General features: G+C 35.1%; 1 protein-coding gene and 1 long non-coding RNA gene across 12 annotated transcripts in view; one reads left to right on the forward strand and one right to left on the reverse strand.

Moving 5' to 3' along the window:
- The window catches only part of PDE7B (phosphodiesterase 7B), a 202,812-nt gene that overhangs the window by 146,573 nt on the left and 43,884 nt on the right, over nt 1-12,355 (forward strand). For 10 of the 11 annotated variants that reach the window (XM_088141148.1, XM_088141159.1, XM_088141137.1 and 7 more), the window contains one exon: nt 7,079-7,162. In XM_088141148.1, coding sequence (XP_087997274.1) covers nt 7,079-7,162 — 84 coding nt within the window. Of the gene's footprint in view, nt 1-787; nt 5,157-7,078; nt 7,163-12,355 lie in introns of those variants that run through there. The other variant, XM_088141155.1, reaches the window with a different exon arrangement.
- The window catches only part of LOC112540945 (uncharacterized), an 80,497-nt gene that overhangs the window by 14,742 nt on the left and 53,400 nt on the right, over nt 1-12,355 (reverse strand). The gene's annotated exons all lie outside the window — the stretch shown is intronic.

A 12,355-nucleotide genomic window follows, 5' to 3' on the forward strand; every position in this document is an offset into this window, starting at 1 on the left:
ATATAAAAAGGAAACATAACAAATAATGATAGAAGAGTTGATACCCATCCCAGGGTTACATATAATAGTTTTGGTGTGCTTTAGTACAAAGAAAATAAGTCTAAATACAGTTTACTTAGTTGTTAGTAGAATATGATTGATAATCTGTCTGGATGTATGCATTTCTGTTTTGTGGAGCTGTGTTTGAATAAGAAACAAAGTCACTATTTTATAGTTCTAGTTTAAATGTGTGTCAGTCTCCATGTTAATTAGACAAATGGCCAAGCTAGAACATTTTCCTTTTACAAAACCTGTATTCAGCCATATTAAGGGTCAAACCAGGCAGAACTTTAATTGCATGCATGTAATTTTAAGCATTAAGGAAAGAGATGCTATGGATCAAATTTTGTGGTGATGTCATTTAAATGCAAAGTGTGTAGCACATCAGCCTTTGAGGAAAATTTGGTGTAAAACAAGTAATTTAGGAGTCTGATTACAGCTTGAAATGCCAGCTGTTGTTTAGCTATTTCCCTTGGTGCATATACTGTCTAGAATACAAGTGAACACAAAATCTATTATCTGAAGAGGTTACTGTCTGCAAGCCAGAATGTCCTTGGTTCTTAAGCTGAAGAATTATGGAAGTAACTAGGAACTTCTGATTTTTTTTATTTTTTATTTAATTTTTGAGCAACATGTTCCAAACATAAGTGCACTTCTGATTTCTCTTCACTGGGTGAAGAGTCTGAACACAAGAATCTCTGTCTCAATGACTTATTTTGAATGGAGCGATCAGACATTGCAACTTGCTTGTTCCTTCTTGCTGACACAATGTGACACTCTCAGCTTCTCTTTGTATAGGTACTACAGTCCTCTAAACATGCAATTCTAAATCATTATATCAAAGATCTGAGATAAATTAAAAAGTTCAAAGAAGAATATTTAAAAGGCCAGAAACTGGGTTATTAGCATTTTGTACGTACATCAGCTTAACGAAGAGAGGAAATCTTTGGCAACTGAAACATTCTGCTTTCTTTTGAAAAAGCAGCAACCACTTAAACAAATGGTATGTTGAGAAAAAGCTCTTTTTTACCCTGGATCAGATCTTACCTTAATCAGCAACACATAAGACGACCTTGGTGGCTCATTAATATGGGAATAAAAATACTAATCTTCTTTATAAGATTAGCAGAGGTACAGAACTTGCAGCCTTCATGATGCTGTTGAACTGTATCAACATTCTTCACTATTAGATATGCTGGCAAGGGCTGTTTGTAGTTGTAATTCAATTATATCTGGAGAATTAAAGTTTTCCCTGATTAGTTTAAATTTTTTCTTAATCCAAAAAGAAGTGAGCAGAAGGAAATTCATTGGAGGAGGAGGAAGAGGAGGAGGAGGAAGGAATCAGTAGACACTGGAAGTACTTTTACCTGATTTGGAATAGTTCCTGTAGCATCCTTCACACTTGATCCTATGTCAAAGAGAGTTTGTACAGCAGAGGTGGGAGGTAAATGGCAAGTATCTTCTATTCAGTTATCTTAGAATCAAACTGAGGTGGGCATAACACTAAAATAACTATACAATGGATTCAAGGTACTATAAAATATATTATACAAAGGCTTATTATTCAATCTAGTGTTGCCAATTAATAAGAACATTTTAATAGATTGGTCACATGACATTTTTATTGAAATGAACCAAAGTTACAAATCATAAGAAGCAATCTATAGATTACTTTTGGTGTCAGCTGAAAATGCAACATATTTTAATGAAAGAGCATTACCACCCAATAGGAATAAACTTTAAGATCCTTTAATGTTTATCTTTACATTCCTTACTATGATAACTCAGGCATGACAAAATTGCTTTAAGTAAGCAAGTGTTCTTGTCAGGCTCAGGCTCCCATTGATCCCAGTTTGCCACTATATTAAACAAATAAAGACTTAGCTGATTAATTTATTAACACAATTAATGCTTACAGCCTTATTAGAATTCAAAGGGTGATTTGTGCCAGGCTACAAGATCAGCAGAAAGCTACTTCTGTATCCTAGACAGCACCATCTTTCTAGACTACTACAACTGACTTACTTACAAGTACCAATAGACGAGAATTACTTATAAGTATCATATTTTCCAAGGTATTACTTTCCTTCATTACCAAATGTTCTGCAGAAACCCAAGTCTTACAACTTAAATATTCAATTCCTGTAGATTTAGCACTGATTTGGGGTTTCCCAAATAAAAAGAGGATCCAGTCCAGATGATTGGAGGAAGGATAGAAGAATATTTTTCTAGTGTTTTGAAATAAGAAGTCTTGTCACCACCATCATTCCCAAAGCAGATGGCACTTGGAAGAATAAACAAAATTAAAGATTTGATTTTCCAACAGGTAGCAATGGTAATACAGAAGCTGTGCAAGAGCCAGATATTACAGCATCTTCTTGACATCGGGATATGTTATATGTTAGTTGGCAAAGGGGGCGGGGGGGGGAGAACAAAACGGAAGGGAGAAAACTCACTGTGCCATTTTATTGCAGTTGGAATAAGTGCAATACCACACTCATTACTGAAATATGCCTCTCTCCTTTCTGCTGGAGCTGATTCACTTTAGAAGGCAACATATTTGAAACTGATGACATCAGAACCTGGGTAGTTGTTTCAGTTTGCTTGATTTCTTAGAACCAGGCCATTTCATTTGAAAACATGTTCTTACACCAGGATCAGAATGCTTTAGAGCACCGATGTGGTCCTGATATGTTTGTGTACATATGGGTTTTTTTAGTATGGTTTGTCAATTTTATTTTTGTTGTTATTTTTTTATATAGCTTTTACTGAAATTGTTGTTAGTTGCCCAGAGTTATGTATTTGAGATGGGCAGTCATATACATTGAAATAATAAATAAATAAATAAGTAAGTAAGCAAATAAATAAATAAATAAATAAATAAATTTCCTGCTGGAATACTTTCCAGTCATGTTGAATTCAAATATCCCTATGTTTGTTTAATACATTTGCATTTTTTTAGTACAAGAACACCATTTTTTTGCATGCTGCTCAGTGCTATTTTGAGTCTTTCCCTTACTGTTGGTTTGTATGTGTGAAAAACTGAATGTAATTTTAAATGTGTTTGTATCATATTCTTTTTTTAATCAGCTGATGCCCCTCTAGAAAGATACTTATATAACTGAATTTTAGCTTTTCATTTTTCCTAAAGCATATTTTACTCTTCCAGTCAACCTGTTTTATAGTTGGCTTGGCTGGATTTTCTTTTCCCATTTTCTTTTTTCTTTCCTATAAGATGTCTTTCTTTAGTCAGGTGAAATGAGGCATCCTTAACCAATCCCCTCTTGTCCATGTTAACATATATAGCATGAGTATTTCCTACACACACACAAACATCAGTGAAATAGACAAGGCTTAGGCCCAAAGAAAAGTGGCACATAGTTCAAAAATGTAGGTTAACATGCTGTTAGACTGTCACCAAATACACTGTGATGGGATTGTATACGGGCATCATCTTCCATAGACATGGGTGAATTCTCTTCTCCCACACTAATTGACATTTAAAGTGGGGAAATCCTGTTAACCAAAAGGGAGAAGATTACTAATGATCACTGAGGCCCTGTAAAACGCAGCTGTAATTCCAGCAGAGGTTGTGTGAGGAAAAAAAAAAAGCAATTTCATTTATCTAAAGGAAAACCACCAAGTTTATCTTTAATAAGAGGTTATACAGAGGTTATTAGGTACAGATTGCGTTAATTGCACAATCACAGTGCATAATATATGCTACAATATGTGACTCAGAAAATCCACAAGCCCAGAAGAAATGACATACAGTAGTTGTAAATGTTACAAGTTGTTACAAGTTGTAAATGATTTGTAGGATAGTTTTTAATTTTTTTTTTCCACATTCACAAAAGGTATTTGCAAGAATTTGAGGGAACTAAGGAGGGCGTGGTTGCCTGAATTACATTGATTGACACTGTCTTGCTGAATCTGACAATCCATTATTGGAACAGCATTCACTAGTTGATCAACTAGTTCTGTGTTACAGACCATAATTTTGGGCTAAGATCCTTTGCAAGTGTTTCTGGAAGATGCCATCCTCCTCTTTTTGTGTGTATGCTTCATCATATGAATGAAAACCAGTAACACCTGGCAAGTATGTGAAAGTGAAAAACAGCTCTCTTCATGCTGTGCAAGTCTGTAGTGTCCTTTCTTAAATGCAAGAGTGCATCCAAAATTTTCATATTCTACCTTTATTTTGGAATGGTATAATGTAGTCATCCTACATCACTATTCTGTATAGGTAGATTCAAGCTACAGATAATATAATCACATCTTTGTATTCTGGTGCCGATAAAGCCCCTTATGTGAAAACAAAAATATCTTCACATCAGCCGCTTTTCTTCCATGTTTTTGGCTGTTAGACGTAACTGCCTAAACAGGAAAGTTCTCAATTTACATCCTAAAGCAGCACAGTCCACTTCAGCCAAACAGGATTTTTTATGTTATGTATATAGAACAGTTTAGTCTGAGGGACATTTATTTTTAAGTCCTTTTGTACAGATGTGCTTGGAAAGAAAAGCCATTTGCTTAGAACTCAACATGATCTTGTCACACATAGTTAATCTCCTCCAGGGCCAAAGTTCCGCTGGCTTTCTGATAAGAGATTTTCTTTCCCTGAATTATTTTCTGACAGATCATGGCCTAAAGTAATGCTTTCGTTTTTACTTTTCTAATTCAGATTTGTAATTAACCTCTTTTATCTCTCCTCTTTCCAAGGTTATGTCTTTCCTTCTATTTTCCTCCCATGGCTAACATTCCTTACTGAACCCAATCTTTATCAAAGGCATTACTTCAGCTTTTTGTCTTGTTGAGAAATAAAAGTGGACATCTGAGTTAGTTGTGCTGACAGCAGAAAATAAAAAGGTTGCTATGAGGCCAGTGGTTGAATCAAGCAAAAGCTGAGCAGGCAAAATTGCATGCTGCTGATACATTGTTTTCATTACTATTTGTGAAATTTCATCTGTTAAAATCTATGTGGAGTGCCTTGAGAAGAATGAAAAGAACAGGTTCCTTGATGCGACCAAGAAGGTCGGAGTCTGGCACCAGAGTTTCAAAAATGGAAGGAGGCAGCAGTGGCTGAGAGATGACTTTTGACAGGGAACTGCTAGAAGGTTTGGATCTTTTCCTCAAAATGTCAGTGATAACCACATTTTTCTTCCCCCAGTTCCAGTCTGCGTATTGATACATGAACATTTTATAACATAGAGGAAGGGCTGACAATTATGTATTAATTACATAATTAATAAAATGCATGACAATAATGTAACATTTTAGAAATATTTAACAAAGGCCCTAGCTGCAAAGTTGCCATAGAAACCCCATGCATTATCTGTTGCTAAGTGAGCAATTTAGTTATATCTCACTGCATGTTCTCTGCACTAAAACAAGACAGCCACCCTATTCCCTCATGCACAAAGTAGGGAACATTCTTTTTCCTCAGAAGCTAAATTCCATACATTAATTTTCAGCTTTTATTTTCCTTCTGGTAATCATTAGTTGGGGCAAAACGTTGCATAATGTACCTGAGTACTAATATCCAATTATCAGGATTTCTACCAAGCATCTTCAAGTTCACCCATGTTTAATGCTTTGGAAGGAATTGTCACACTTAAGCACATTTTCACAGTCCTAAGTGCTAGAAATTTTGGCTCCGATCCTACCCATTTGAATCCTTCTAATTTCCATTTTTACATGAAAAATGTAAATGTGTTTGAGCTAGTTCCGTCAGAAGAAATCTTAAAAATGTTTCCTAAAGCTGGATTATATCAGGAAGCTCAAATGCCTAGCAGGTCCTTTTTTTGCCCCATCAGTGCCCCCTCAGGTCACAAAGGCAGCACCAGAATAAGCTAGCTCAATCCTATTACAACAAGAGCACGTCCGTCCTGTAGCTAGCACGTGGATTCAGCTCAGTAAGCCTGAGTTTTCTACAGATAGCCTTTTCTGGAGGAGCTAGAAGATGAGGTGATGGTGTGATGGTAGGAACAGGAGATGTGACAATTAGAATGGCTGGAAAGGAAGAAAAGGTGGGGAAAGGAAAGAAATAATATTACAGGTTTTAAATCTTCCCCACACCACTCTCCTGGTCCAGATCTAATAGTATTTCTGCTTTGACAACTGAGCTCTAGCCAAGCAGCGCAGAGGTTTAAATGTTGGATTTTATATTATGTTTGTCTGTCACTGATGTTCCAGACATGGGAAGCTATCAACAGAGTATTCCACCTTCCCTACAGCTGCATAACTAACAGACTAAAATCAAAGAAAGAAAGTGTTCCCTAGCTGGTAACAATTGTCTTCTTACAATTCCCATAATCCCTAGCATATAGTCCAATATATAGCATTTTCTACCAGAGAAGAAGAATGAGAACTAATCATCTAGACTTAACCATTGGGACAAGGGTGTCTGCACTTCTCCTGTCTTGAAGCCACAGAGAGCCTGGCGAAGAGATAATATCACTGAAGTGGGAGGAACCAAGAGTTCAGATCACGTTTTTCGTGGGGGTGGGGGGGTATAACAGTCAAGATGGGAAAAAGCAAATCAATTTTGTGCAGCTGGAAGGTTAAGGAGTGATGTAAGTGGAATACTCATATCTCTTGAAACCACCCCGAATTTTTTAAAAAATAGATCCAGAATTCTCAACCCTGTCTACCCTGGAAAACCTCTGGATATTGAAAAAGGATTGCTTGTTTGTAGAGAAAAGTTTATTATTTTAGGCATATGTTGAAATACTTTTATTTGCATATGCATTTGATACTTCATCATAGTACTCTTCCATTATTCATGGCAGTGCTTGTAATTTTTTAACCAACTTATTTTGTTTTCTATGTTTTATTGTATTTTATATAGTACTGGAGGCATTGGAGGTTTTTCCATGGCAGTATAAAAATATGTTTAATAAATCTATAAAGTTTTTTCTTTTAGAAACTTTATATTCTACATAGAACATTCTGAATTGATCTTACTCTTAAATAATGGTTACTATTTATTTCTTGGGGGGAAAAGTATTTCTAATATTGGCCCAATTATATTTTGCAGGAGATGCACGTCTGAGAGGTCAGATAGGGGTTCTTTCTGAGCGACGTGGTTCCTACCCATTCATAGACTTCCGTCTTCTTAACAGTAAGTAGAGCATATATTGGAAATGCTTCCAAGAAGGAAGGAGTGTATTTAAGTGGTTTTTTTCTCCCAATTTATTAAATGGAAAATGCTTGCATGAATGTATCACATTGTTTTCTTTCAGGGTATGCAATATTATGTTAGAGTGCAGAAAAGGAACAAGAAATACTAAAAGAAAGAAATTAAGGAGATAACAAAAATATTAAAAAGGAAATATAGTTAAAACGAACTTATATCAACCCTATTCACCATACCTCTCTAAATGTTTCTATCCTTGCAAATCATCCCAGCTATCAGTATGTTACCTTTAGTTCTTTAAACTTTGGACCTCTCTCTTTTTAAGGGTCTCATCAACTCCATCCAGCGATGACTTCCTAGTTCATTCCCTTCCTTTCAAACTGTGCTGCCTTGAACTCATAAAGAAAAGCCAGTCAATGAATCAATAATAGGGGGAAATTGATGAAAAATATGGTTATGTGCAATTCTAGAAACTCATAATGGAAGAAGCATGTCCTGAGAATGGATTTGAGAGATGGAAAGATTGCAGCATGTGGGTTTTCTGGGAAACTATATAAAATTATCATTAGTAGTTACTGGGCCTTATTAATAATAACACTACTTAAATTAAGGTGAAGCGAGAGAAAATAGAGGGGTTTAAGGAGAAGAAAATATTTGACTATCACAAGTAAAAAAAAAATCATATAGACATGACCATACATTTTTAATACTACAGATCTCAAAGGTTTTCTCATATATCGTTTATTACTTACCAGTATCCTGTATCTGTTTTCTGCAATGCATCATTAAATAAAAATTCAGGACTATACCATCATAAACTGGCAAACTGTTTTATTTCTCTTATTTTGCATTTTTGATCAACTGAGTACAGTAGCTACTTTTCAGGCAATGTAGTTGTGGCTTTGTGTAAATGTTTCAAAAGATCAAGGCATTCAATTGTACAGTAGTTCCATGTGTTCATGATTCCTCCATTCATTGTATCTTAGGAAACATTTTTGAAAATGTTAGGTCATTTCTAAACATCCTTATGGATCAAGTGGAAAGGTAATCCATATGGCAAAAAAATCACGGAAAGAAACTCATTTTAGCTCTAATTTCTATTTTTCATGCATGTTTACATGATAGAGAAACAGAAACAAAATCATATATAAAACTATATAAATAACAAAATAAACAATAGCTGGCAGATTAGAGTTTATGAGCAAATTCATTAATTGGGTAGTATTATACATTTAATATTTTTAATATAATCATTCAGGAGTATTTTGTCTTGTTAAATGTATTGTGATCACACCAGTGCTAAGCTTTATTTCAAAATCCTATTGAGATCAACAACACTGAATGTGCTTAATTTTAATTTTTTATGCCTATATAAATAATAACTCATAGCAACCTTCACTGTGTGAAAAGCTTTACAATTCTTTTAAATCCAGTACAAGAATGTAGGAAGCCTTTTTTAGATGGAAAAACTTTTGGTGGAGGCTCTCCCCAAGAGCTGCCATATCCATAAAATGATTGTCATGGTGGATGCAGGCAAAGGCAAAAGACGCATGTATCAGAAGGCAAATTGTTGAGATTGTTCCTACTGTCCCAGGACACTCTCCACCATCCCATCTCACCTTTTGTCTTTTTACTGGGCAGGTGGGCACACTTTCAGAGGAGCACTGATTGTAGTCATCCACTATTTTTTATTTTTTAGGAATGCCTCTGGGGCCTACTGTATGTAAGGTCTGGAGTCATTCTTGGAAACAGTTGAAACTAGAGATGGTACATCGTTTTGCAGAAACAAGCTTCTCCTTTGGGGACTGTAAAAAAATATTACCAGTAGTGGAATGTGGATGGAAAGCTGTTGGGTTCTAAAAGAGGCAAGTGTCCATGAGACTACTGGTGCCCACATATACCTGATTTCTGAATTGTGTCCTGTATTCTCTCAAAGGAAGAGTGTGGTATGAGTAGGTTACCTGTTTGCTATGAGATGCACATTTCAGGCTTTAAACATCTCTGTATCAAACATTTACTTCATTCACTTTTCTTTTATTGGAAGCCAGTCTGGTTTGTCTTTCAAAAAGGATTTTCCTGGTAAGGCAGCAATAATTTAATTCTCTGATTAACTAAGTTCCTCACTGAGTCATTGAGACAGATCCTTTCGGTGACTCATATGTGGTAATTAAAATTAGCTTTCATTATCATGTCATACGGCCTGTCAATGACTGATACAACACATTTCTTGATTGCCTTAATTAAGAACAAGAGGAAATTCCATGCTGCACTGTTGAAGTGAGATCAGTGAATCACAGCATAGTTTATAGAAAATAGAATGTCCTTTTCATGCTTTGTTCCTAATTGAAAACTGGTTATTAAGGATCAAAAGTTGAAACCAACAAAAAGCAAAGATTTAGGAACAATATCAGTGTGCTTCTACAATGGCTAGCCAAAAAACAATGGGTCATAAAACTAATCTATCACGAATTCTCACTCAGGTTCAAATTATCAAATACTGTGGGATGTTTACACAAAGAGCCAACTTTCTTGAGAAGTCCATAATGGTGGAAAAGGCAGAAGGAATGAGAAAAAGAGGACAATCAGCAGCAATGGCAATGGGTGCATTTATTGGGAGAGCTGGAGGGCCAAGTTGGGGACAAAGCATCATGAAGAAAATCTGTCTGTGTGATTGCTGAGAGTCAGCACAGACCCGATGATGCATAATCAGTTAATATACTGTACTCCACTATCAATATAACTTAAAAAAACGACCCTTAATATTATTTTAGGTAGGTTATACAAAACTAAGAATTCCAATTTCATTCAATTTCTTATCACAGGATTTAGTTTCTAGTTCTTTGATCGTCTTTGTTGCCTTTCTCTGAACATTTCAGTCTTTTTTAATTCTTTTTAAAATATAACACCAACAGCTGGACACAGTACTTGATGGTGGGTGGTGGGGGAGTCTGATCAATGGAAAATCTACTTGAACAATTGCTTCCTGATATTTAAACACAATGATTCTGTTGATGCAACCTAAAACTGAACTTATCTTTTTTGCAGCCACATCATAATGCTGACCATATTAAATTTGTAATCCACTATTTTTACAAATATAATTACAAAGACAGGTATTCCATATCCTAAATTTGTGTAGTTGATTCCTGTTTCCTAAGTGAAAAAAATGCATTTGTCTATGTTAAGTGTCATTCTGTTTTTTCAGCCCATTTCTATAACCTATTCAGATTTTTATTTCTGTGTTCTAGGGTATTAGTTGTTCAACAAATTTTGTGTTATCTGTGAATTTAATATATGTTCCCTATATCTCATTATCCAAGTCATTAGAACAGAACCTTGAAATACCTAACTTCATGCCTCACTCCAGTTTGATGAGGAACTATTAATCAACATTATTTAAGTATGGTTTTTGAGGCAATCCCTTGATATAATAAAGTAGGCAGAAGCATATTCTTATACACAGCCATTTTGCTTCTTTTGACAAATATTCATTTCTTACAATAGACCACATACTGCCTATTACATTTCTAGTAGCATTTACACAACTTAAAAGTTCTCCCCTGAACAGAACGCTGAATTGTTTGCTAAACATTCTATTTATTCTCATGCATGCTTTACTTATGTCATATCCTGCTCCTTCACATTCCACAACCATGCTATTCCCTATTTGCCTAAAAGATTCCATAACTCAAGCCCATTCATTTTATCATACACCTTCACTAAATCAACACGTACAACAAACTTTCTCACATTCACACACTTCTCCATGGCCTGCTATTTTGGTTTGTATACTACCTGCCTGGCAAAAAGCTGTACTGCCCTTCTCAATTTTTTGCTCATTGTTATCTCTCATGCCCTTTCAATCAGAATTCTGCCAAAGAACTTCCCAGGCACGTTGACAACCTCTCCTGTAGTTTTGCATATATTACATACCATTCCCTTTATACAAGGCAATAATAAGAGCATTCTAACAGTCGTCATGCACAGATGCAGCCGTTACATGCACATTCAAATCAAATCAAATCAAAGTGTATTGTTGGACCAGTACAAGGATGATGCTCTGTGAAAATATACATAGCCTATCTTAAAATAATAGCAACCTAGGATAAAATAAAATTAAAAGTTAAAATAAAATTAAAAGATATTTATAAAACTATCTAACTAAACTCTATGGGTGCAATCTAAGGTACAACCTATACTAAGTACATTTTCTCTGTTTTAAACATTCCTTGCTCACTTTGATGACATTTTTCAAGAAAGTATTCAGTATTATTCTCTCATTCTCAGTTTTGCAGCAATTCTTCTCTTAGGTGCATTTTTTCTCATCCATGGTCCTTTTCACTTCATCATTCACTTTCATACTTCCTATTAGAGTAATTCTATGCACTTCTGTTATTCTTTGTAACTTAATTCTTTTCATTCCATTCCAAGCAACTTCCCACATCATCAAATACCTTTTCGTTTAAGATTCATACTTTCATCTTCCTGCAATGGTTCTGTTTTTGGTTGTCCCCCCCCCGCGTTCTTTTCCTTTTCTTCCAAGTGCATATTTTCCCCAGTATCCACTCTTCCCACTACTGAATAATGATCTGTCCTACATTCAAAACAGTACCCTAATTATTTCTGACTTTTATCATAAACTAATAAATGATAAGCTAAAAATGTATGTATGAAAAGACCTATGCTTAAACCTCATACTGAAACACACATGCCTTTTTCCAAGCTAATATAAAGTCACAATTCTCATTTATTTTTGGGCCTCTGAATAGCCCAATAACTTTTCCTGCATTCTCTCTTACCCATCAATTCACTCATGTCATCTAACAGAATAATGTACCCTTTCCCACATTCTTTCTGAACATTGCATTTTTTCCAGAATTAATTTCTGATTCTTTCAGTATCACCATTCATGGAGCATAACCTGCAACAATCAGTAACCTGTGTATTGCTATTTCATACATTACCATTATAATCTAGATGATTCCAATTCATGTTTTCTGACAAACGTTTTAGCCCTTTCATTTGCAATTAAATTTACACTTCTAAGCATTTTTAATGTTATCCCACAAGTTCAAGCAGACTTCTTTAGATATATTAGATCCTTCATCTTTCTATAGTTCCATAAACATGCTCTCTACTGTAGACTAACTAAACCCTAAACCTCTTACTTTCTGAATC

This window comes from Python bivittatus, unplaced genomic scaffold, assembly GCF_059951505.1.
Source record: "Python bivittatus isolate LINGU-HERP-01145 unplaced genomic scaffold, Pbiv_v1 ctg000020_np1212, whole genome shotgun sequence".
NCBI classification, from domain to species: Eukaryota; Metazoa; Chordata; class Lepidosauria; order Squamata; family Pythonidae; genus Python; species Python bivittatus.